Genomic DNA, 25466 nt, shown 5'->3' with positions numbered 1-25466 from the left:
GGACGGATGGCAGCTGCTGGCTGCAAATTTGGGGCTCTCCAGTCATGGGTTTTGGGGGAGGATTCCTGCGGGGGGGGTGTTTGTCAGGCTCAGGACGAGCTGAGATGAACAGATGCTCATCGGCTGGCGCTGTCTTTGCGGAGAGGGGTCCAGGAATTGTGCTGCGCCCAGCCGCTGTGGTCCTGTGCACCCCGTTGTGTCTGCAGGTCCTGCCGCAGCCTCCTGCCCATGCTCTTCTCCTGTCCTCCTGCCCTGTGCCCCCACCAAGGCAGCCCCAGCGCATCCCTGGGGCTTCTGCACTTGCTTCTAGATTGAGCCAGCCCTGCTCGTCTCACGAATGCTCCTTCCTGCCAGCTGGGTCAGGCGGTGTGCTCGCACGGAGCCATCGATCCAGCCTCTCCATGGCCACTGTCACGCTGCTGCCAGTCCCCGAGTCCCCCGCCAGGTGCCCAGCCGCCTTCCCACCACCCACAGCCACGTCCCAGCTCCCAGCCGTCACCCCTGCTAGTGCTCGAACCGGGGCATCCCGCGGGGTTTGCATCCGGCACCGGCCCCCTCCCTGCTGCTGGGGTGCAGCCCCGTGATCCTGGGGAAGGGCTCGTCCCCTTCTCCCTCCCTCATCCCCTTTGTGCTGTGTTCTCACGCTTGGCTTTCCTTCCAGTCCCCCGGCGTCCCTGAAGGATGCAGTAATTTGCTTATTTTTGGAAGATGCTGTCACACGAGGCAGTATTGCCGGAGAGCAGGAGATTGGAAGCGGCTCCTGCTCGGCCCGAGCGAGGGACAAATCGCCGGGGTAAACGTCCACGTGGGCACTGAGGTGGCTGGGGCAGAGCCAGGACTTTACCCTCACCCCCAAATCCATCTCCTGCCGCGTGTCCCTCCCCAGCCCCGACAGCCTCATCCCCAGGGATGGCCTCAGCCCCCCTCTCCCAGCCTTGCTTTGGAGCACCTGCTGCTCTGCCCTGAGCTTTTGGGGAGGAATTGAGTGTTTTGGGGCTGAACGCAGTGACGTGGTGATGCTGCCCGGCTTCCATCCCATCCCTGGGGCAGAGCAGCTGCCTGGGCCGGGGAGGGATGGCACCGAGGCGTGTTTGGGTGGCAGGGACCAGCAGCTGTCAATATTCATGAGGCTGCAGAGGAGCCAGGCTCTTAAATATTCATCAGGCAGGCGAAGGCTGCTGGTGCCAGCAGGTAGGGGAACGACGTGGTTAGAGGGGACAGGCAGCCACCCGTGGCCTCCGCTGAGCCGGCCGGGTGATGTCCGGGTGCAGAAGGGTGTTTGTGCGTGGAAACACTACATCGCAGTGCCAGGCACCTTCAGCGTGCCAGCGGCGCGTGTGTTTGCAGGGCAGGGGCGACGGGTGCTGGGGTCACGGCGCTGCCTGCTACAGGGGAGCCCGATCCGAGCTCGTGCCCTGCTCCTGCTCACATCTGGCTGCCGGTGGCGGGCTGCGCGCATCTGGCGGGGACGGCCCCTTCCTTTAGTCAAGGGGTCTGCTTTAAAAACTAATCCGATTTTAACGCTAATCCTGTTAACATTGAGATCAGGATTAATTCTGGGTTAATCGGGATAATCCTGACAAAACGTTGAGCATTAGACACTGGATGAATTATTGCTGCCGTGAGTAGTACGCTTTTAATTCGGTGGCGAGATCCAGGTGGGTTGAGAGGGAAGGGGGTCAGTGGAGACTCGTGGTATGGCCCTCGGTGTGGTGGTCAGAGCACCCTGAAGCTGCACCTCTCGTTTCTTCCACCTTTGCTGCTGCAGCCCCAGTTTCCTCCAGTTCTTGCTCCTTTTACTCCCGGTTGTGCATCACCTGGCTCCCATGTCGGCAGGCAGGAGCTGGGCTCGTGGAAGCCCCTCCTTGCGCAGGGGTTTTGCTGAAGTTCAGCTCTCCTGGCTGGCCGAAACACGGCACAGCGCCGCGGGGAGGTTTGGTGCAGCCGATCGGCCCCAGGGAGCAGGGAGCAAGTGCCCCGAGCCAAGACATGCGGGAGGAGACTGAAACGAAGCGTGCTGCGCTGGGACAGCCTGGGGCTGCTCCCTCTGAGCTGTTTGGAAACTTGAGAGCCCGGCGAGGTGATGCCCGGTGCCCTGGGTGCTGCACCTGGCCGGGATGCTCGCGGGAAGGGATTTGCAGCCAGACCCATAGCGAGGAGGCAGCTGGGGGGGCCGTGTCCTGTTACCCGGGCTCTGCTCCTCTTACAAGGCCGGCAGGCTGCTGACTGAGTCTCCGGGAGCATCAATAATTGAGGATGAGCAGAGTTCATTAGGAATGAATGAATGAAGCAGTTTGCGATGCGCTGCCTCGGTCGGTGTTTCCTTCCTCCGTCTGCGGAGGGGTCGGCGACGTTTCGGGTGGCAGCAAAGCTCCTGGCTGGTGCCAGCTGGGGGCTCTCAGGGGAGTTCTCCAGACGCTGGACCAGAGACCGCTCCTGCAAGGCTTCAATGCCCCAGCCCCAGGCTGCGAGTGCTGGGAGGGCAGGCGGCAGGGCAGGCACCGCTGGGCTGCAGGCCGGGGCTTTGCCCCCGCGCTGGCTCTTCCTGACCCCCAGCAACCAGCTGGGAGCCGGCTGGCCTGGCCGAAATGCCGCCGTGACTTTTTGATGGGGCGAGGCGGGCGGCGAAGCAGAGGGGCAAGCACTGCAGGCAAAACGTCCAGAAATCCCTCCCGCCCCTCCCTGCCTCTGTTCCTTTCCAGAGCTTCAAAAAAAAAAAAAAAGTTAAAAAATTTCAATTAAAATTTTCCTTGGAAACGACAGACGCAGAGCTGCGGGAGGGACAGATGTTGTTTTTCTCCCAGCTTTGCTAACAGCTTTGCTTGCCGCTGACCCTTGCTGGCAGTGCAGGGACGAGCGGCCGCAGCCCACCAGGTCCCACACGGTCCCCGTCCCCTCTCCCTGTCCCCACGCATCCCCCACGTGCCCAGCACTGGGTGCTGAGCGTGGCCCCGCTCCGTGGGGAGAGGCTCTGTCCGGAGGGGTCGCTCCCTGCATGGGTGCATCGCAGAAGGGTAAAATCGCAGAGCCTTGGCTCTGCTTTTCGTGGGGCAGCCCGGTGCAAGCAGCAGTGAGCGGGGGCGCTTGGGGGGTTACAGCTGCGGTGTCAACACGAGGGCTTTCCCCATGGGAGCTGCTCCCGGTGAGCTCTGCGCTGTACGAACCGCCTGCGTTGCTCCCTGGCTGCTGCCCTGCACGCCGGCCTGGCCTGCTGGAGGCAGCGCTGCCGGGTCGCGGTCTCACCGCCGCCCGCAGCAATCGTCCCCTCTGGCTCGAGTGACCCAAGGGCTGGGATTTTAGGCCAGGAGACCTCAAACACCATCCCCAAGGGGTGTGCGCATGGGTAGGGATGGGAGGTGTGGGTAATGGCTGATAGAAATGGATTTTATATATTTTTTTGTAGACATGGATTTTATATATTTTTTTGTAGACAGGGAGAAAATATCCTTCTCCTCTGCTCCCTGCAGTGCTGGGAGAGCCCGGTGGGGTCTCATCCCTAGCCCAGCCCCATCCATCGGGGTGCTGAGCTCCCATGCCCGCCCCAAAACCTCAGCACTCCACCAGCTGGGACCTGCGGCCAGATGCTGGATTAACTGACGAGAAGGGGATTACGAGGAATTAATCCAGATCAGTGTCCGACCAGGGGCTGCGGCCGGGGCTTTATGTGCTCAGTAAATAACCGGTTGCCTTGCTTTGCCCAGGGCTGGGCTCGCCAGCGCCGTGCCAGCTGCTTCCCAAGCTGGCCAGGGCGGATTTCAGGGGCCTTTATCCCGATCGTGCGTCCCGGTAGAGGGGACGCGGAGCGGGGCTGGGGGGCAGCTGGCAGAGCAACGCAGGACCTGCACAGGACCCTGTCCCCCCGCAGCAGGGCCATGCGCCCCCAGCCCGGCTGCCCTGAGCGCCTTGCGGCGCGTTATCCCTGCGAGCACGGCGGGATGGAGCATGGCAGGATGGAGCGTGGCCAGGGCAGGGCTGGGGGCAGCTGCCGTCCCCCCGTGTGGCCGCCCTGCTCCAGCCCACCTCGGGCAGCCGCATGTGGGCTTCGCCTGGAGGTGCCAAGGTCTGCGCCTGGGGCCGGACGCTGCCCGTGACGTTAGCACGGCGAGGGCTGATCCTGCCCAGCTGCGGGTACAGGTCTGTACTGGTGCCTGCGGGCTGAGTTCGGGTGGTTCTGGGGAGGGAGAGGGGCCGGGACGGAGCTGGGGCTGAGCTGGGCTCGGAGCTGGGTGGAGCGGAGCCGTGCGCCCTGGACGCATCTCGGAGGGACCCCCCTGTGCTGCCCGGTGTCGGTGCTGCAAATGCTCTGCTTCCCGTGGGCCAAACACGGCATTTTCTGAGTGCTGCTGCGGTGTGTCTGATGTGCAGAGGGGCAGCAGAAACGGGCCGTAAATGGCTGCTTTTTCTAAAGGCGAGTACAAACCGCCCGTGGAGCCCTCCTTGGGCAGGGGCGAGGCGCTGTCCCCGCTGGGACAGACCCTTTGCTCCCTTGCTGGGGTCTCTCTGCGGGGTCGGGCTTGCTGCCTGGCGCTAGCAAGCGGGTGGAAGAATTGAGGAGGGCGATCAGCTCCGGTGGCTCTGAGTCTTGCACGGGAACAGCTGCGGAGTGCCCTGCTCCGTCCCGAGGCAGGATCTGTCCCAGCACATTGCTTCTCGTGTTTTCCTCCTGTCTTCTTTCAAAACGTCCTGGGTGAGGTCAGTTGCTGCTCCTCCTCCCCTCCCTGCCAAAAACCTTCTGCCCCCTTCTCCTCCCCTAAACGCTCCCCCCTCCTTTCCCTGCCTCCGTTGCGGGTCTACATCAAGACCGAGGCCTGCCCCTAACCCCTGGGGTGGCTGCGGCACCCATCGCTGCAGCACCCATGGGAGAGCCCCCACCTCGCCCAAGTCCTCGGAGCACCGCTCAGACCTCAGCTCCCTGGAAGCTGGCAGGGAGGTAAGGGAGGGAGCGGGGCAGAAAGGGGGGATGGAGACAAGGGGCGGGAGGAGGAGGAGAGAAACATCCTTATCTAGCCAGGCAGATATAACGAAGCTGCTTTAGCACTGACAGGAAAGGGATTGTTGGAAGTTTTAGGAGCTAAAAGAATTGCTTAATTGTGTCTTTTTTTAGCTCTGGGGAGATAAAAGACAAAGGCCCCCAAGTCCCCCCCCCCTTTCCCCATCCCACCTCTTTTACATAAGGCTCCCAGGGCAGCACAGAGCCGGGGTGGGGGGCAGTGCTGCCTTCCCGGGGGGCCTGGGGAGCCCCGTGCTCTGCGAGGGGCTCTCACTGGGCAAATCACCAAAGCAGCACCCCTGGCGCTCTCCCAGGCCGGGGATGCTTTGCTGATGCCTCTGCCCCAGCAAGATTTCCTCTGCTCTAGTGTGCAGGAGGCTACCGGGGGCTTTAAAGTGCCCCGTGGCAGGTGAGCAGGCACGTCTCATCTTGGGGCAGGCTGCAGTCACCCTGCCCCTGGTGCCTGTCCCCGCAGCCATCTCATCTCTGCCCTCCCAAAAGTGAGCTCCTTGCTGGGCTTCCTTCCCTCGTTGCCAGGGCTGTAACAGCTGCCTGGTGGCCTTGGGCAGCTTTGTTTTGCTTTTGGGCACTTGCACTCCTCTGCTTCCCTTCCGTGCTCCGACCATGAACCCGCTGCTGCTTCCCACGCTCGGGGCCGTGCCGTTCTCCCAGGGCAGAGCACGGGGCCCCCAGCGCTGCCCAGGGCGCTCAGCCCCCCGGGGCCCCCGGCTCCCAGCACACGCGGCCGTGGCAGGAATCAGCCCGCACTGCGTTACCCCTGAGCTGCGATGCTCTTTAAGCAAGAAATGGGTCATCTCCCAGCGTGGCATCGCCGCGGCGCGGGGACGGCGAGGGGGATGCTCTCCCCCCTCCATCCGGCCGCTCGCTGCTGCCATGGATCTCAGACGCCGCGGGGAAAACCTCGGTGCCTGGGGCACGTGGGGGACATCGGCTCTTCGGAAGCTGCAGGGTGCTGAGCTCTGCATCGTGGCTCTGAGCTCGGGCAAAACTGTCCCTGGGGGCATAACGGAGCAGGAGGGGGCCGAGCACCTTTGCTGGGGGGTCCTGAGGTCTCCTCCGTGCAAAGTGCTCCTGCACCCGGGATTTATCCAGCACCCCCAGATTTATCCTTCCCCAGCTGCCACCAGCACGGCTCCAGTCCCGGCACGGCTGCAGCGTCCTGGCAGAGCATCAATCCTTTCCGAGCCCCGTCGCCCAGCCGTGGGGCCACGCTGTGCAGCAGGCGGGGAGATAAGGCCCGGGGATGAAAGGTGCTCTGAAGGAGGAGGGTATTCCGCTCCTCGGTGTGCGCTGGGTGCTTGGCTGCCGCAGCCTTTGGTATCTCGCTCCTCAGCTGCAGGGTGTGACACGCTCCTGGCCAGACGGAGAAAGAGATTTCCCCTCTGGAGCCGGCGTGAGGGCTGATGTCGGTTTTCATCGTGCATGGGAATGAAAACTCAGCCCCAGCACCTGAGCATGGGCCCTGGCAGGTGCCCGTGGAGCCTGAGCTGCGTGTGCCCGGGGAGGAGGCAACGCCACGGCCTCCACCCTGGCATCGGGGCAGTGCTCGGCCCAGCAGTGTTCCCCCCTGGCAGCTCTGAGGGGCCGTCAGTAAAGTCCTGGCAGTGGAGTTGCTGCCCCAGGCACTGCCCAGCCCAGGGCTTAATCTGGTGCCCAGCAAGGCAGGATTGGCCCCCCCCAGGTATCTCCAGGGAAGCAGGAGCAGGGATCCGGGTACCCGTTTGAGAAGCCACGGTGACGGATGAAGCTGCACAAGGGTGCTGGGTCCTGACACGTGGGGGTGTGCTGAGGGTTTGGTGGACATGAATGGGTCCCGGCTCCTTCGGCAGGGCTGCGAGCGAGGTGAACGGGGCTGGGGGAGCGCACCGGGGCTGGGGGGAGCGTGCCGGGGCTGCCGGGTCCTCCCCATGTCGGCTGCTGACAGGGGCAGCCGTCAGGATGTGTGGGGGCCGAGCTGTCAGCAAACGTGTTGCCTGATAGCGGGATAAGTCGTTAGCGAGGCAGAGCAATAAAAAACAGTTCCCTAGGAGTCGTGCCATTAATGGTCCACGGGAGGCCAAGGACGGAGCTGCCAGCTCCTGCCTGTGGCTCTGCCGGCTGCTGCGGGGCTCTGCGGGTGCCCCGGCCCCGTGGGTGCCCCCCCGCCAGCTCTTGTGGCTGGAATGGCCACTGGCAAGAAAGGGCAGAACCCCCCCGCAGCACTGGGGGCTGCTCAGCCCCCCTTACACCTTGGGGAACGATGCAGGCACCGATCCTGCCCCTGCTGGGGCTGCGCTGCCTGGGCGCATCCCTTCGGCTGCTGCTTCCCCTGGGCTCGGCGCTGCTGCTGGTCCCTCTGCATGCCAGGCTGAGCATCAGGCTAACGATCAGAGCCGTCCCTTCCGGGCCAAAAATCCATTAATTTTCATCTTGCTGGGATTTTTTTCCTTCTTCTTCTTTTTTTTTTTTTTTTTTTTTTTTTTGAGGATGCCATAATTAGCTCCATCAGAGCAGCTTAATTACTCGAGGCCGGCTGAAGCCCCGGGGTGGAGGCAGAGGGCAGGCAGGGTCCGGGCTCACTGGGGCCAGGAGCAGGGGCAGCTGTCCGCAGCCCACCCCAGCCCACCCCAGCCCACCCCAGCCCACGGCCCCGCTGCGTGCCGTGCGTTAGGGTGCTGAGCTGGGATGCGCGCACCGCAACCCTTAGCAACAGCGATGCGACGTGGCAACGGCGATCTCAGCCGTCCTGTCGTGCTTCGTGCATCGGGGAGGGAGAGACAGAGACACCACCCCCCCCCGGAATAAATCCATTTTTTAATGATTCTTTCCTGCAGACCGAACACGTACCGGGGGCAGGGCGTTGGCTCGGGGCGGGATCCCACCTGGGATCCCACCCGATGGAGGAATTTCAGCATCTGCGCTGCCTGCGAGCCTTGCGCTGAGACAACAACAACAAAACTAAGCAGTCAATTTTCCAGCAATTAGCTACAGCGAGAACATTTCAAGTCCTAGAAAACCCCGCCCCACAGGATTAATTAAATCCTCCAATTAATGTCTAATTTAAATGACGATGATGGCTGTTATCATTTCATATTGATTTTTCTTTTTGGTCTTAAAATAGAGCTGTTGTCCCTTCCACGCCGCCTTTTCCACACCCCGGGAGCTGTTTGTTCTCTCTGTTTGATTTGCCCACGTTAAACATGTGTCTGGAAAATCAAGCCGCGCGTTCCAGGCATTGACAGGCAGCGTGTGCTCCGCCGAGCCGCTGCGTGGGTGGGCGCCTGCGGGACCCGGACCCGCCTGCGCGGTGTCTGTCTGTCTGTCCGTCCGTCTGTCCGTCTGTCCGACCCCCCGGCTCAGCCGTGGACGGGGTGGGTGCAGCCCCTGGGCACGACTGGGCTGTGCCCTGGCACCGCTGCTCATTGAGTTTGTCCTGCACAAAGTCCCCTTCTGCCCGCCGCGGCCACCCCATAAATTGCCCCCGACTTCACCCCGACCCTGGAAGGGGCAGGAGGAGCTCCAGCCGTGGCCGCTGCTTGCACGAGCACTGGGGCTGGGGCTCACCGAGCTGCTCCTGGCTCGCACCCAGCCCTTGTGCACCCAGGGGCGAGCCGTTCCGGCAGGGTAAGTGGGTGCCAGTGGGTACCAGTGGGTGTCACTGGGTGTCACTGGGTGTCGGTGTGCTGACCTCTACCTAGCAGGCACCATCCTGTCTACATGCGCAGAGCCCACATACAGGGCTTAAAGACATTTGTGCGGAAAGCCCATGTCTGTAGCCTGAATTTCATGCAGGGGATATATGCCTGGCCATGTGAAATTGGACTCCTGGCATATTAAATTTTCACTGCTGTAAACCCAAACCCATTACTTTCCCCCGGCTCAGGCAGCCATAAACCTTGCCGCTGCTTTGCTTCCAGAATAAGCCAGGCATTTATGTTTCCCGGGAGCTGGTTCATTGGCGTAATGGATGTGTAACCTCCTGTAATTGCTAAGGTTATTCCAGTGCTCGCATGCAAGCCCTGGCTCTGTTACCAGCGATCGCTGCTTTTATTTCGAGTGGGTTGCTGAAGGAGGAACTCAAAGGCGCCTGGAATGGTGCTGGGAGGCTTTGAGACGCGGAGTGCTGCGAGCCTGAAGTGGGAAACGTGGGCAAGAGACTGCAGGCAACAAGGGGCACGCCTGGGCGTACGTCCTGGGGCAGTGGGCAGAGGGGGTGCTGAGCCCAGAGCTGTGTCCAGGCTGTGCCTGTGGGTTCAGCTGGGAGGGGGCTGAGCACCCCCAGCCGCGGCTCAGCCTTGCCCGCATCCTGCACGAGGCTCCGGGGGAGCGGAGGGGCCCAGGGCAGGGCAGGGGCGCCCAGCACCCCGCTCCTCTCACCTTCCCGCTCTCCCCTTTGCAGACCAGGAGCTCCCGGCACTCGCAGGGCTCCCAGCCTGGCCTGGCCGACCAAGCCAAGCTCTCCTTCGCCTCGGCCGAATCCCTGGAAACCATGTCGGAAGCGGAGCTGCCCCTGGGCTTCAACAGGATGAATCGGTTCCGGCAGAGCCTGCCCCTGTCCCGCTCCACCAGCCAGACGAAGCTGCGCTCACCAGGTACCGGCACTGCGGGGGTGGGGGGGGGGACGGGCTGCCCTGGGGCTGGGGGAGGCACACAGGGCACAAATCCTGCCCATGGCACGTCACCAGCATTGCACTGGGGCCGGGGCTCACCTCACCTCACCGCTTCCTGCGCGCTCTGCTTCCAGGGGTCCTTTTCCTGCAGTTTGGGGATGAGACGAGGCGCGTCCACATCACCCACGAGATCAGCAGCATGGACACCCTGCACGCCCTCATCGTCCACATGTTCCCCCAGAAGCTCACGATGGGGATGCTGAAGTCTCCCAACACTGCCATCCTCATCAAGGACGAGTCGCGCAACGTCTTCTACGAGCTGGAGGATGTCCGGTGAGGGGCGGACAGACACGGGGGGGGCTCAGGAATCCAGCCCAGGCTCTCTGCTGGTCCCCAGCACCCTGGGCCAGCTCAGGCAGGGAACAGCAGCCTCCCAACGTTCCTCCTTGCACAAACCCTCGAGAGCTTGCTCGCTCCTGGCACGGGGTGCCGAGCACAGCAGCGTGCATTTCCCATCCATCTCAGAGGCGAGCCGATGTTGGCAGCCTCACTGCCTGCGGTCATCGTCCGGTGTCTCCCTTTCCAGCAGGGATGGAAAGACCCTTGCAACGGGGAAGGATTTCCTTGAAAATGGTGGAGGAAACAAAGGGCTTGTGGGGGGTAAATGCCTTCAAAAGAGACCACGGCAGGCAACGCTTGCTCATCTCTGCTGAGCCAAACCAGCCCCTGGTGCCGCAGACCCGACCTGGCATCTCTCAGGGGATCCCTGACACTGATTTCTGTTTCTTTGAGGGCGTTGAAGACGGAGACATCAGTAGTCTGCAAGCAGCAGGGGGGGCATGGGTGCAGTCCCGGGGCTGGGAGGCTGCCTGTGCTCGCAGGGTGCCGGCTCACAGCTCTGCCTCTCCTTGCAGTGATATCCAGGACAGGAGCATCATTAAAATCTACCGGAAAGAGCCGCTCTACGCCTCCTTCCCAGCCTCGCACATCACCAACGGCGACCTGAGGGTAAGGGGCCGGGGGTCTGGGGCAGGGCAGAGCCCCGGGGTGCGGGGCTGGGCTCTGGAAGAGGGAAGGTGATGGAGATGGAGGGCCCGGTAATTGCCTGTGTTTGTGGAAGGAGTAATGACTGCCATTCCTCTTCCCCGGTCCCAGCATTGTTAAGTGTTACTCTAAAAGAATGGATGTTTGGGGCCTGACAGGGGGGTGATAAACATGATAATTTGGGGATTCATCAGAATAAATCATCCTGCTCCTGCGGATGGGAAGGAGGGAGCTGCTGTTTGCCAAGGCCAGGCGAAGACACGCGAGCTGCAGCTCCAGGTCCTTGGAGGGGGACACCAGGGCAGGGGCTGGGACAGGGAAGGGGCCCGGGCCGCAGGGTCACCGTGCTGATGATCCCTGCCCCTTTCCGCAGCGGGAGATGGTCTACACCTCCCGGGAGTCATCTCCCACCCGCCGGCTGAACAACATGTCCCCAGCCTCCCACCTGGCCTCCGGCTCCCCTCCGCCCGTGCTGCAGTCCTCCTCCCCGTCCCGCTCCCGCATGTCCTACAGCGGGGGCCGCCCGCCCTCCTACGCCGGCAGCCCCGTCCACCACGGCGAACGCCTCTCCAACCTGCCGCCCGCGCCGGGCGTCTCGCCAAGCCCCAGCGCCATCCTGGAGCGCCGCGACGTGAAGCCGGACGAGGACCTGGCCGGGAAGAACATGGTGCTGGTGAAGAACGAGGGGCTGTACGCCGATCCCTACAGCATGGTGCACGAGGGCCGGCTCAGCATCACCTCCACCCAGTCCCTGGCCGGCATGGGGGACCCTTTCGGCTACTCCGGGGGGCTCTACAAGCGGGGCTCCGTTCGCTCCCTCAGCACCTACTCCGCGGCCGCCTTGCAGACGGAGCTGGAGGACAGCCTGTACAAGCCCAACGCGCCGATGTACAGCGACACGTACGGCCCCGGCCTGGGGTTCCGCATGCCCCCCTCGTCCCCGCAGAAGATGGCCGATGGCCGCCTGGTGGACGTGCAGCCGGGGCAGAGCCCCCACAGCCCCTACTCGGGGCCGCCCAGCCGGTCCTCGCCCGTCCGCCAGTCCTTCCGCAAGGACTCCTGCTCCTCCGTCTTCATGGAGAGCCCCGTCAGCAAGCCCCGCAACCCCAGCGCCTCGGGGCCCCCCGAGCTCTTTCCCGGCCCCGGCGACCGCCCGCTCTCGGGGTTCAGCTCCCCAGTGCCAGCCAAGGATACAGAAACGAGGTGAGGAAGGGCACGGGAGGAGCGTCCCCGTGGAAATGGGCTCTGCTTTCAGGTCACCGTCCTCCGATGCACGCGGGGAGCTGAGGCGGAGCAGGGCCAAGTTTGCCCCAGTCCATCCCAGCAGAAGCACTGGGGTGGGCGATGGGCACCGAGCTGTGCGGGGCTGGGGGAGCCACCTGGGGGTAGCGGGAGGCAGCAAGACGGAACGAAGGGGGTTGGGTACGGCAGCTGACGGCTGCACCGTGCCCCCTGTGTCCCCCCCGGGACCTGCACGGACCCCAGCACCCAGTGGGTGAGCGTGGGTGAGGCCAGGACAAGCCATGCCATCGGGGGTCCACGGTGCCGTGCCCCATCCTCACCCCCTGCCTCCCTCACAGGGAGCGGATGGAGGCGATGGAGAAGCAGATCGCCAGCCTGACCGGGCTGGTGCAGAGCGCGCTGCTCCGCGGCTCCGAGGCGGAGACCCCCAGGTAAGGGGCGGGGGGGCAGGCATGGACCTGGGGGGGCCTCCTCCAGGCAAAGTGCCGGAGAGGGCAGAGGCGCCTGTTCCATGCTCACCCCCTCCTCTCTTTCGTTGCAGTGAGAAGGCAGAAGCCACCAACGGCGGGACCCCCCCGTCAGCATGTAAGTGGCAGGGGAGAGGAGCAGAGCCACCTCCCCGCAGTGCCCCCCATGTCCCGGGGCTGCCGTGGGTCCCTGGTCCCAGGAACTGTGCTGCTGCAGCCCCATCCCATGCCAGAACCCGGGGGGGCCCCATCCTGCCAGGGGACGGCTCTGATCTGGGCTCACCTTGGTGCCAGCTTGGGGACAGAGCTGATGGCAGTTTTGGAGGCCAGGCAGAAGCAGTGCTGGACTGGAACAGAGCGGGGAAGGAGAGGGTTTCCCAGGAAAACCCCACTGGGAGGGGGTGGCGCCTTCCCTCAGCAGCTTCTGCTTGCCCCCTGCAGCGACCAGCCGCAGCGGCATGGGGACCCCGGTGCCCGCGCCCCCGCCACCCTCTGCCACCAGCACGCCAGCGGGGCAGCCCACGGCCATCACCCGCCTGCACATGCAGCTGCACCTCCACGACCTGCAGCAGAACGCCAGCGACCTCCGCAACCAGCTGCAGCAGCTCAAGAAGCTGCAGGTGGGTACAGAGGGGGGCCCGGCCCTGCCCAGCTCTGGCTGGGAGGCTCCAGCCCAGGAGCACAGAAATCCCCCTTTCCTGGTGACCTTTTTTTGCGGGGCAGCTTGCCCAGCCAGCAGCCTGACCCCCTTCCCTCGCCCCCCCAGCTGCAGAACCAGGAGACGGTGAAGACGATGCTGCGGCGGACGGAGACGGAGATCAGCGTGCGGGTGACCGACACCATGCGCAAGCACGAGGACCCCCTGCAGCGCCAGCGCAGCCTGGTGGAAGAGGAGCGGCTCCGGTACCTCAACGAGGAGGAGCTGATCACCCAGCAGCTGAAGTGAGCACGCGGGGGGTGTCCTGGTGCCCTGACCCCCCCCCCCCCCCCGGGGCCACATCCTCTGCTGGTGCAAATCCAGGTGCCGCATGGCGCCAGCCCCATCCCTGACCGCGTGCCCAGCGTGGGAGGGAGGACACAGCTCTCCTCTCCCCCTGTCCCATGGGGACCTGCCCATGGCCACCAGCTCCTCCCCGGGGTCTCCAGCGTCCCGGCACAGCAGTGACACCCCGGCCCTGCTTTGTGCTCGCAGTGACCTGGAGAAGTCGGTGGAGAAGATCCAGAAGGACCTGGCCCACAACCACCGGCTCATCCCCGTGCAGGAGCTGGAGGAGAAGGCCGTGGTGCTCAAGCAGCTGGGGGAGACGCTGACAGACCTCAAGGGTGAGGAGGGGGCCGGACGCTGCAGGGAGGGGGGAGGATGCTGTCAGCCTCTATTGGCGCTGCTGTGTGGCTCCAGGTCTGGGTAAATGCATCTTTGGAGGCCGTTCTGCTGTACGTGGCATGTCCATGCCCCAGAACAGGCTTCCCCCCGTGCCAGTGCAGGGCTGCGTCGCGTGTCCTACAGGCTGCCTGGGTGCAAGGGCTGCGCCCCGTGCTCCTGCTCTGTGCTGCTCCCAGGGGTGGGTCCCTGGTGCTCTGCCGGTGCCAAAATCATCTCAAGTCCCTCCTCCAGCTCCCACGTGCTTGGCGCTGCTGCCCCCGGGGACCTTGCTGTCGCCCCCCTGCACGCACTGCAGCGATTTTGCTGCTCCTGCAGTCTCCTGTCCCCGGCTGTCCCCACCCTGCCTTCCCCGAGCAGACGCCCTGCGCCTCGATTCGAAGTGGCAGAGCTCCTGCGTGCCGCAGCGCGGGCAGACGGAGCGGGGACTTGGCAGAAGTCGCTGAGGCTGCGAGAGGTGGGGGGGACAGCAGGGACATGGGGAGGGCCTGGGGGCACGGGGCAGAGGTGGGAGCAGCTCCGCTGTCCTGCAGTGAGATCGGCTGATGCTGAGCAGCCGGGACAAGTGCATGAGGCAGGGGTTGGGCAGCCAGAAATGACCTGCTCTGTGTCCCCTGCCACCAAGCCCACAGGGTCCCGGCAACCAAGCCCCTGGCTAGGGGTCAGGATCTGTGCCCAGGGCTGCAGACTGCAGCTGCCAGGGGCTGGGACCGGTGCCTGCGAGAGACAGGCAGGGATGGGGGGCACGGGGGGGTGGAGAGACAACAGCCTGGGCTCCCCGGGACCCATCCATCCGGACACGATGGCTGCGGTGGTCTCGGTGGGTGTGGGGTCCCCTGCAGTGCCCCCTGACCCCCCTCTCCCACCACAGCCCAGTTCCCCAGCCTGCAGAGCAAGATGCGGGTGGTGCTGCGGGTGGAGGTGGAAGCCGTGAAGTTCCTCAAGGAGGAGCCCAACCGCCTCGACGGGCTGCTCAAGCGCTGCAAGACGGTGACAGACACCCTCGCCCAGATCCGCAGGTGAGCGCTGCGCCCCGCTGCCGAGCCCCCAGCCCAGCCCCTGCCCCGCAGCCCCTGGCGCTGCCCCTGCTCCACGTCCTCCTTACAGCCCCACACAGCCCCACGGCCCTTCCCGTGCAGGCAGGAGGGGGCTGTATGCACCTTGGAGGACACAACCAGGCCCTTCGGTTGCTCCTGTGTCCTCCACCTGTGTGCCAGTGTCCTTTCTGTGTTAGGGGTCAGAATTCCCAGAGCCGCTGAAAAAGGGTTCATTTTTCTTGCTAAGGAATTAAAAAATGCCCTTGGTCCTTTCCAGGGCGTACGTGGGAACCCCTCTTTCAGAACCGATCTTTCCTTATCACCTTGAAAATACTTGATCATATGTTTGCATGCAATGGAGACACTTGATGCGGTCAGAAATCTCTTTCCTGAGGAACAGAAAACTCTTCCGATGGAGAAAATCCTCTCCCCGATCCAGTAACGATGGTAGGCTGGGCCGTGCGCCGCCGCTGCACCCACCTGCCTGCTCTGATTACGAAACCTTTCATGAAAGCTTACAACTTGGCCAAGCTCGAGGAGCGCTCCGCCACCGGGGCTCGCCTCAGGCTCGTTTCTAGCCTGGTTTTCTATGGAAATGAGCTCGTACGATCACACAGCGCATGAATCTGCCTACCTGTCATTCCCGTTTCCTAATAACTTCTGAATCCAAAGGGCAATTTCAGCCAGATCTGACAGAGGGGCAGAATTTGGAGGGATCCAGTTTCTTCCAGGCTTCATGCAAAGGGACAGCCAGGTAGAGGAGCTGCTGATGTGCCCTGCCGAGGGAGGCTGGAGCTCGTGCTCCTGCTCTTCCCGGCTCTCGGGGGTCTCAGCCATGAAACACAGACACTGAGCGAGGGTCTTTGTGGAGCGGCTTGCGGAGGCTGCACTAACCAAGCTCCCTGTGCTGTGCGGTGACCCAGCACCTTCCCTCTGTCCCCTGCAGGCAAGTGGAAGAGGGCGTGTGGACCCCCCCCAACACCCTCAGCCAGTCCCCCAAGAAGATGGCCCCCGAGACAGACTTCAGCAAAGGGCTGGACCTGGAGGTGCCCACCAGCCCCCCAGTGAGCCTCCACCACCTGACGGCTGCCACCGAGACCCTGGGCATGCCCAGCTTCGGGCACAGCCCCCCCCAGACCCAGACCCACCCCTCCAAGAGCAATAACCCTTCCCGAGCTCCGGAGATGGTTCCTGCCAAGACCCAGACGGGCCCGGAGACCCCCAGCAAGAAGAGCGCAGACAAAGCCGTGTCCGTGGAGGTAAGGGCCTGGGGCAGGTTCCTCCTGTGCTGTCTGAACGAAACCCACAGCTGGGGGGGGCTCCTCTGAAGGGTCGAACCCTGCTGGAGCTCCCCCACGGCTAAAACTGGGAACAGAAGCTGAGCACGTCCTTCTTGATGGGTCTGTAGCAGATGGGGCATCCCAAAGGTGGGGAGCCCCAGGTGCTGGGCGGTCCCAGATGTCAGGGAGGGGGCATCTCAAAGGTGGGGAGCCCCAGGTGCTGGGCAGTCCCTGATATCAGGGAGACCCAGTGTGCCACTGAGCCTTGGGAGACCCCAAGTGATGGGGAGGTGGTGGGCGCGGTGGGCGACGGGGAGCTGCCGGCCGGCGCGGGCTGCAGGGGCTGTGCCGGCTGTCGCAGGCTGCCGAGCGGGACTGGGAGGAGAAGCGAGCAGCGCTGACCCAGTACAGTGCCAAGGACATCAACCGCCTCCTGGAGGAGACGCAGGCCGAGCTCATGAAGGCCATCCCCGACCTGGACTTCGCTGCCAAGCACAAGCAGGCCACGGGCAGCAGCAGCGCCGCGTCCACCCCCGAGCACAAGCCCTCCAAGCCGCAGCACGCACAGAAGTCCGCGGGCAAGGCCGACCCCAACGGCCGCAGGGGCTCAGGTACGGCGCGGGGACCTGGGGGTGCCCCGTGGATCCCAGGCTGGGGTGCGCGCAGGGTCCCAGGGGCAGGCATTGGGGCAGGGCTTGGTGTCAGCTCTGCTTTCTGCACCGAGCTCTATCCACGTGTGCGCTGGCCGTGCCCTCGTGCTGTCCCCTTTGTGCCTCCCTGGGCTGGGCAGCGCTGCCCTAAGGGAGCTTCGTGCCCAGGAGGGCAGCGGGAGAGCCTCGGGTGCTGTGCTGGAGGGGAAGGGGAAGGTCTCGTGCCCTCACAGCATCGTTTGTGCCCAGACGAGCTGACGGTGCCGCGGTACCGGACCGAGAAACCCTCCAAATCGCCGCCGCCTCCCCCTCCCCGCCGCAGCTTCCCCTCGTCCCACGGGCTGACCACGACCCGCAGCGGCGAAGTCATCGTCACCAGCAAGAAGGAGCCCGGATTTATGAAGGTGGGGAGCGGGGCCGTGGGGGTGGCTGCTGGGGGTGCTGGGTCCCCCCTCGGCTGCCCCAGCCCCTCACCGCCCTGCGCCCCCGCAGAAAGCCGAGTCGGAGGAGCTGGAGACCCAGAAGCCGCAGGTGAAGCTGAGGCGGACGGTGTCGGAGGTGGTCAGACCTGCGTCCACCCCGCCCATCATCGCCTCTGCCATCAAGGACGACGACGACGAGGACCGCATCATTGCGGAGCTGGAGGTGAGCGTGGCAGGAGGGGCTGCAGGCGCCCGGCTCGCTGGGTGGGGGCGATGCCCCTGCGCTGCGCCTGCTCCGGGCATCCACAGGAGCAGCTCCAGGAGCGACCCCCGAGCAGCAGTGCAGCGGTGGGTGTCCCCGTCCTCGTCCTGTCCCCAGCAGGAGTGTGGTGCCACAGGGACAGGCAGCATGGAGCAATCGCATCCTGCCCGGGGGGCACAAGCGTTGCCACAGGGCAGCAGAGATGTGGGGGGGCTCCATGGCCGGGGCACCTCGCCAGCGGGGAGCAGCCGAAGCCTCCCTGACCACCAGCAGCTGCTGAGCCCCTGTCCTGGCGGGGCTCTGTCTCTGTCAGCCCCAAACCTCCCTCCTCCAACCCTTCGTGTTTGACTCCCCAGGTGTTTCAGAGAAGCTCTGCCTCCCCTTTCATTCCCAAGCTCCGTTACGATCCGCTCGCGGCTGCCGTCTCCCCTGGGCACGCAGACATGTGGCCCAATGGAGCCTCCGTTGCAGCCGAAGGATGGAAGGTAACAGCTCGCTCCGAGCTCCGATCCCTCCTGCCGACATCTCCTCCTGGCCGGCTGCACTTTAACCACCGCCTCTCCCACCTCTGTTTAACTCACTGCTCCTTCCCTCTCTGATTTAACCAACTAATGGCTTCTCTTCACTCCCTTGCTCACTGCCACTGCGTGTACGGCACTGACGCGGCACCGGACCGAGCACTAACCCCTCTGCGGCACAGCACGGGGCTGCCGCAGCTCCCGTGAGGGCCGGATCCTGCAGCCACGTGGATGGGGGAGAGGCAGGGCCCCCCAGCACCCCACCACGCAGGGCGCAGGGAGGGCTCCCCGCTCTCGTGCCACACTGGGTGCCCGGGTGGCCTGGCAGTACGTGGGGAGGGTGGCAACGAAGCGGGGCTGTGGTCAGTGGTGCATGGAGACACAGAAAGCCCGCTCCATGCGCACGATGCAGGCAGAAGGTGAAGGCTGGGGCAGAGGCTGGAGGCTGCCAGGAGCTCCTTGGGTTTGGCCCCCGCTCCCCCCAGTTTCTGGGCTGCTGAGCAGAGCAGCAGGGGCTGGAGCCAGCTGCGCACGGAGCCCTGCGAGGCTGCAGCCGCTGCCCGGGGCAGGATTGGGGTGCGGAGCAGGGCCCCCCCTTTGCTGCAGCTGCCGGGGAGCAGCTCTTCTGCCAGAGCACTGCTCCAGCTCGCCTCCGTGCAGGGCTCTGGTCCCCCAGGCACCGCACGGCTCATTGCGTCCCCCTTGGGACAGTAATGGAGAGGTGCAGGGAGGGCGGACGGGGTTTTCCAGGTGACTTCTTGCTGCTCAGGGATGTAAAGGTCTGTCACCCCACCACAGCCCATTTCCAACGGCTCGTCCCTGCCTTCAGGTCCTGAGCACTGAGAGCAGCGCGTCCTGCGGGGCCGAGCAGCCCCCGAGGGCTAGGCTCTGTGCTTGCACAAATGTCTTGCCAGTTTACACCAGTACAAGAGAAATTTGAGCTGGACCACGGCAGTCAGGTTCCCAAACACATTTGGGAGGTGCAGCAGCACCGAGTCTATCTTGCTGAAGATTTTAGCCCCTTGTTGCCGACATCTCCCCTAAGGTTGCCTTATTCACAGTATAAACGCGGTCACTCCATGCCTCGAGACACCTCTGGGAGGTCTCAGCTGCCCAGACCCGGCTGGGCAGGCAGGGAGCCGAGCAGCTCCCTTCCTATCTGAACACCTTCCCACAGCGATGCCCGGAGGGACCAGCACTAGGGGACCCGAAATAGCCTGGCTGTGCTCCCCAGGCAGCTGCCTGCTCCCTCCACCGGCAGGCAGCCCGTGCCGCTCCCCGGCTCCTAATCTGTCTGAATTCTCTACCTAGGAGCCGGTGGCGCCGGCCCCCCCGGGGAGCAGGGCTTTCTCCCTCCCGCAGATTGTGCTCACCGAGTGGGAGTCCGCGCCGCCGTCCCCCGAAACCGAACCCGAGGTGCCAGTGGAAACGGGCTGCTCCGAGCACGGGGACCCAGCTGGCAGCGGAGGAGCCGGAGGGGAGCTTGCACCTGAGGCAGGGGGGAGATGCCAAGTGTCTGCTGGCACCCCCAGAAAGTCTCCATCCACGCCCGGGGGCCTTCCAGCCTCAGCCCCGCAGCCCCGGAGTGCCCCATCCCGAGGCTGTGAGCACGCACCAGGAGAGACTCGCGGGTTCCCTCCGGCAGACAGCAAGGCCCCGTCTCCCCCAAAGCGAGGAGCGAGCCAGCCCACCGGGGCAGAAGGAGAGGACACTGCTCTGAGCCCTGCCAGGAGGCAGGAAGGCAGCAGCCAGACCGCACCGCAAGGTCCTTTGGCTGAGCAGCCTCCTCACCCCCGAGGGCAGGCCACAGATCCGGGGGCCGAAGACACGGCGCTTGTCCCAGGTGCAGGCAGCCAAGGGCCCAGCGCCGTCCCCAGTGATGCAGAGCCCCGAGGAGGAGCCAGGCAGAGCACACGGGAGGCATCCGTCCCTCCTGGATGCTCCGACGGGGTTTGCAAACACCTGCGGAGGGACCAACGCGACGGCTTGCCGGTGCCAAAAGCCAGGCGTCCCCCGGGCTGTGACCACATCCAGGGGAGTGGATGGTGCCAGGCTGGGCACCCCCAGGGACAGGTCGGTGCTTCCCCAGGGCCTCACCGGTGTGCAGCATCACCGGGCTGGAACAGCGTGGGTCTGGCTGCCGGGGCGGGAGGAGGCGAGGAGGATGCAGGTGGGAAGGCAGCGGAGGGGTTCTGCTGCCCAGCTCCTCGGGGAAGGAGCAAAGGGGACGTGTCCCCCCTGCACAGCATGTCGCCGCGCAGCAAGGAGATTTATAAAGGCACGTACCAGAGACTGGATAGCCTCGAAGAAACTATCCGTGAGCTGGAAATGACCATCAGCGAGATCAGCAGCCACCCTGCGGCCGAATTTATATTCCCTAAAGAACTGCTGGGACAAGCAGTGTCTGATGGCAGCGAGGAGACAAAGGCGGGTGCGGGGCACCTCGAGCACAGCGGCTGTGACGGTGGGACTGCCCTGGATCTCAGCCAGCCCAAAGAGGATGCTCCCGAGAGCCCGTCTCTGAGCCAGACCAAGCCACCTCTGCTACCCAAGCCACAGCTCCCCCTCAGCAGCCCTCAGGTTTATTTTCTGTTCTCCCTCTTGGTGTGCTCTGCCCTCGGATTCACTCTGATGTCTTCTCTTCCTCCACCTCTACCTGCTCCCTCTCTGTGACTCTACCTCCAGGCCGAGCTGAGGTGTAACACAAAACTCCTCTTGGAGCGAGGCTGCAGACAGCAGAGGCTGACGTGGAAAGGCGGCCGGTGCCAGCGGCACCGCCACCACCCCGCCCTGGGGCCGGGGCTGCCCCGCACCCTCCCCGGCTCTGCACGGGCGCTGAATTAGACCCTGGGCAGCTGGTGTCTGCCACGGGTGTTGGGGCTGCTCCAGGTGCACCCGACTTTGGTCTGCCCCGGTCACCTCGGCCAGCGCTGCCGCAGGAGCTGGCCGTGCCGGGGCGGGGGGCCGCTGTAGCTCAGAGCCCCGCAGCGACATCGGCTCAGCAGAGCCAAGTGCGTTAGGAGAAGCAGTTGGCAAAGGAGCCCTCCCCTGGGGCCCTTCCAGGGCCAGCTCTGGCACAGCGCTGCAGCTATCCAGGTGCACGCCAAGGAGCTCTAGGCTCCCTACCAGCTGGGCCGAGTCACCCTCTGGGTGGCGGGTGGCAGAAGGACGCTCAGGCCGCTGTTGCTGCCGGTGCTGGTTTAGGGGGCAGGGACCCCCTGCCCGGGCTGGGGCTGGGGCTGGGGCTGCCACCTCGGCCCCTGTGAGCTGGGAGCGGCGACATCGGCTCCTGCAGCTCCCAGCAGCGGGAGGCAGGGCAGGGAGGCAGGGCAGCGATGGAGCACCCCGGGCACCCCGTGCTGCGCGCGCTGCGCGGCCGAGGGCAGCGCTGGCTCCGGCAGCGAGCGGCCGCGGGGCAGGCAGGGGCTGGGGGAGCTGGGCGGGAACGCGGAGCTCCTCGTCTTTCCATTTAGCGTGAGCACTTTTCCGAGGAACTGCGTTTTAAGTGTCACTGCGAACCAGCAGATGTTTCTCCTAATTAAATCACAGCGCGGGCTCCCTGAAGCCGTCCAAATTGGTTTCTGCTGGAATCTGTGGCAGCCACTGGGCTTGCTGAATAGCTGGGAAAAGAGGGGGAAACGTGCCCTCAGCTACTCACAAGTCAGCCTGCTCCTTTATTAACAATCAGCGCTCATGAATGAATCTCCTTTTTCATTTGCAGCAATTATCTCAGCCCCGGTTCCCACTTACTCGGCGGTCCCTTTACAGGGCTCTGGCTGGGTGAATGGGCCCTCCAAGTGGGTGTAGCTGCAATTTCCCCCTGTTGCCAGGTCCTGCTGCACCGCCTGAGCTGTGCACAGGAGCAGCGGAGCTACGAGGTGGATTTATGGCTGTGGCTGGCACGTGTGCAGGCACTCACAAAGCAAAGCTCAGATCAGGGCTTGCCAGGAGGGGCCGCACGGCCGGAGCTGGCTCAGCCAGGGCTGAGGTCTCAGGGCACAGCTCTGGGCTGCTGCAGCTTGGATGCGAGCGCTGAGCTCCAGCGCCTGCCTGTACCCAGGACGCTGGCAGAGCTGTGGCACAGATGGGAAGCGGATTCCCGTGAGGTGTGGGAGTCCCCGTGCCCCGGCTGAAGGAGCACAGGGGGTCCCACGGCGAGGCAGGGAGGACAGGCACTGAGTTCCAGTGCAGGCAGCGATCCCACGGACCTGGCCCCGGAGATAACCTGTGGGCTCTGTCCTGGCAGCGGCGCAGCCTGGGCATCCCATGCACATTTCTGGGGCAGCACAGAAGTGCTGCTTTTGCCGCCAGGGGCAGCTGGTCCAGGCCGGCACGGGGCAGGCAGGGCAGCAGTGGTGTGGGGTTTTGGGGTGCCCAGGCAGTGGGGGGATGCGTGGCCGGCCCGCGGCGTGCGGCTCTGCCTGGGCTCCGCAGCAGGCACCACTCCGGGTACCTGCTCTGGGGATCTCCTCGCACTTAGGGACGTGCCAACACGTAACGCTCCTCTTGCTGCTGCTCTCGCAAGTCTCTGTATCTCAGCCTGTGCGGATAGTTAATAAACACCTCTGTTCCCACTGCCGCATTTTCCACCTGGAATCTGCTTCCACCTGACGTCGCCTCCTGTCCTGTCTCTGGGCTGTGCACCCCGGCAGGGTGCTTTCCTCCTGCCCTCCGCCTCCCGGTGTCTGCCCCTAACCCCCCGTTTGCGTTGCAGCTCTCGGTAAGTCCTGCCTGCTCTCTGGGCTCACCACGGCGCTGCCCGGTGAAGGCTCCCTTGGCACATGGAGCCGATGTCCCTGCCCTCGGCTGGGCTCAGCGCCACGGCAGGGCTGTCCCGGCAGTGTGGCAGAGCCCCGGGGCCCTGCGGGATGGCACGGTGGGGCCATGGGGATGGGGCCATGGGGCCCTGCATGGCCCCGTGTGCTCCGTGCCGGCAGTGCCTGGCTGCAGGCTGTGCTCGTGTGGGTTTCCACCTGCTGGTTTTAATCTCCGCCTCCCGAAATTCTCTGTCCTGACAGAGCGGTGGCGTTTCCATCCCGGCCATGAAGATGGTGAACCCGGCGTCCAGGCTGAAGCAGAGCCAGCAGGGCAGCCCCGACAAAAGCAAGCACATAAAGCAGCGGATGGAGTACATGCGGATCCAGGGACAGCAGCAGGTAGCCTATCTCTAGAGCAGGCTCCCCAGCGGCAGGGCGAGCCGCAGGCTGGCCACGAGCCCTGCTTCCCCCTCGCTGTGTTAGGGGTGGTGGGCAGGGAGGAGGGACGACCGCGCCAGCAGAGGCGGCTCTCATGGCTCTGGACCCCCCTCGGTGGCCGCGCTCCCCCTTGGCTGAGCCTGGCAGGACGCGGGGTGCTGGCCCCCGCCACCGGGGTGCAGGCAGGGGGCTCCCAGCTCCCTCTGGGCCTGGCAAGGGGCAGCCAGAGGGGGCCGCTGGGGAGGGGGCCGCAGCTCTGTGCGGAGCTGAGGGGGGCAAGCTCACCTCAGGGGTGGTGAGGATGAAGCAGGAGGCGACTTCTCTGCCGGCCCTGGGTGCTGCTGCCGCCCTGATGGACGGGGTGAGCCCCAGTGCCCGGCTCAGGGATCCCGGGGGATCCTGAGACCTCCCTGCAGAGCATTTGGCCACGGTGAGGGGGGGGGGCTGGCCAGAGGCCCCTCCCGTGAGACAGACGGGGTCTGGAGAGCCGCAGCCCCGCGGCACGTCACCACGCTGCGCCTTCAGCCTGCCCCGCAGCCAGGAGGGGACACCAAGGGTGGGGGAACCGGGGCACCGGCAGCGTGGAGACGGGGTGGGGGGGGCCACAGCAGCTGGAAGAGGAGAGCTGTGGGATGGGACTGTGCCTCCCCTCCGGCCCAGCACCGCTCCTGTCCCTGACCCCAACCCCATCCCTGTCCCCGGGGCTCATCCACGCATCTGGATTTCACTTGCTCCTGTGTTGTTGGGGGGGGGGGCGGTGCTCGCAGTGCCTGTCCTGCTCCCTCGGGCACGAGGCCAGGTGCCCCCAGCCAGGCTGTGTCCCCCCCCCCCAGCCCCGTCCTGCTCCTCTCCTCCCCTCCTGCCGCTCTCCTCGCACCAGCCCCGCCGTGGGGGCACCACGAGCGGCTTCACCCTGTCCTGTCCTTCCCAACCCCGGTCTGTGTTTCAGTCCCCTTCCCTGGGCCTGTCGTTAACAAACCACCCAATAAACCCGATTTTGCTCATTCTGTTGGATCCATAAACCCTGCCAGGCAAACGTGAGGGGTTTCCCAGCTACCTCAAGCTGTAGCCGGGGCGAGTGGTGGCGGGGATTTCGTGCCATTTGCTCAAATGTCTCATGAGCAAAACGGGCACCTCTCGTGCACGAGGGCTCGGCCCAGCCCCAGCCCCTCCTGAGCGCCGGGTCGGAGCCACGCACTGGTGCTGTTTGTCACAACTGCGACAGGGTCCCGGGGCGGTGGTGGCATGTCCCCAGGCTGTCCTCGCCCAGCAGCCTCCCCTTGGTGAGCGTTTCAGCCCCTCGTCGGTGCCTGCAGACTTGGGGTGCTTGTGGCCAGGCTCTCCCTGGCAGCATCCCCGGCCACAGGGCTCCGTGTGGCTCCGTGCTCCCGCAGCCCTGAGCAGCCGGGCAGGCAGCTCCTGGCCCCTCCGGGGGGGTCTACAGGTTCCCCGTGGCCTTGGAAGCCTCGGCGGTGCCACCAAGTCCCCTACCCAGAGGCCACGTGCTAGCACAGTCCCAGCTGTCCCAGTGTCACCGTGTTCCTTGTCACTTCACCAAGTCCCCACCTCGGGCACTCTGTGGCAGCACCAGCATGGACCAGGACCCTGCCTCCCCAGCTGGGGGGGGGTTCCTTGGCACCCTTGTCCTTGCTGTCCTTTGTGCAGGGCCTGGCCATGCCCCCACCCAGAAGCCCAGGTGACATTGCCCCTTTCCGGAGGCTTTGTGAGCACCCTCCCCGTGCATTCCGCCCCGGCTCCGTGCGGAGCAGCTTTCGCACGAGCCCTTTTTGTCATCGCCAGCAGCAGGGTTGCTTCGTGTCGCTGTTGGCGGTGCCACCAGCGGCGCAGGTGGGCGCAGGGGCTGGGGTGGGCGCTGCCACCTTCTCAGAGGAGTGCGGCTCCCCCGGGGCCGGCGCTGGGCTGCTGAGCATCCCTGCGGCGCGGGCGGCCCCGCTCGGCTCTGATGAACAGCACCTCTGCGGCAGCCCCGCCGGCTGGGGCAGGCACCGCGCAGCCTGCGTGCCCAGCCTAACACTGCGATTCTTGTCCCCCCCCCCCACCCCACCTTTCTCCCCTCTCCCCTCCGCCTGCCTGCCTCTGTGTGTGCGTGTCTGTCCACGTGTCCGTCTGTCTGTCTCTCTCTCTCTTGTCTCTCTCCTGCTCCTCTCGGGGGTGCCCCTTCCCATCCAGTAACTCGTGGAACCAGCTCATCTCGTGCTCTGTTTGTGGTGGACCTTTTCCAGCTGCTTGACCTCAGGCCTAAATCAATGCTGCTTCTGAACAAACTCCTGTTTCATTTTGTTTTATTTTTTTCCTTTTTTTTTCCTTTTTCTTTTATTTTTTTGGTCTTTTTTTAAGAAACTGTTTG

The 25466-nt window shown here is 64.6% G+C and overlaps 1 protein-coding gene across 16 annotated transcripts in view; it reads left to right on the top strand.

Moving 5' to 3' along the window:
- Positions 1-25460, top strand: part of SRCIN1 (SRC kinase signaling inhibitor 1) — a 96527-nt gene extending 71067 nt beyond the window's left edge. For 11 of the 16 annotated variants that reach the window (XM_083809362.1, XM_083809370.1, XM_083809361.1 and 8 more), the window contains 17 exons: positions 9390-9582; positions 9735-9933; positions 10515-10608; positions 11018-11847; positions 12225-12317; positions 12428-12471; positions 12795-12973; positions 13120-13295; positions 13546-13676; positions 14606-14753; positions 15718-16030; positions 16413-16662; positions 16951-17105; positions 17194-17346; positions 17742-17870; positions 19215-20483; positions 22922-24102. In XM_083809362.1, coding sequence (XP_083665488.1) covers positions 9390-9582; positions 9735-9933; positions 10515-10608; positions 11018-11847; positions 12225-12317; positions 12428-12471; positions 12795-12973; positions 13120-13295; positions 13546-13676; positions 14606-14753; positions 15718-16030; positions 16413-16662; positions 16951-17105; positions 17194-17346; positions 17742-17870; positions 19215-20483; positions 22922-23074 — 4509 coding nt within the window. In that variant the 3' untranslated portion in view covers positions 23075-24102. Of the gene's footprint in view, positions 1-9389; positions 9583-9734; positions 9934-10514; positions 10609-11017; positions 11848-12224; positions 12318-12427; positions 12472-12794; positions 12974-13119; positions 13296-13545; positions 13677-14605; positions 14754-15717; positions 16031-16412; positions 16663-16950; positions 17106-17193; positions 17347-17741; positions 17871-19214; positions 20484-22921; positions 24103-25288 lie in introns of those variants that run through there. The other 5 variants (XM_083809365.1, XM_083809366.1, XM_083809367.1 and 2 more) reach the window with 3 other exon arrangements.
- Positions 25461-25466: the final 6 nt, after the last annotated feature.

Source organism: Anser anser (assembly GCF_964211835.1).
Source record: "Anser anser genome assembly, chromosome: 23".
Classification (NCBI taxonomy): domain Eukaryota; kingdom Metazoa; phylum Chordata; class Aves; order Anseriformes; family Anatidae; genus Anser; species Anser anser.
This window is presented reverse-complemented; position numbering and strand designations above follow the sequence as displayed.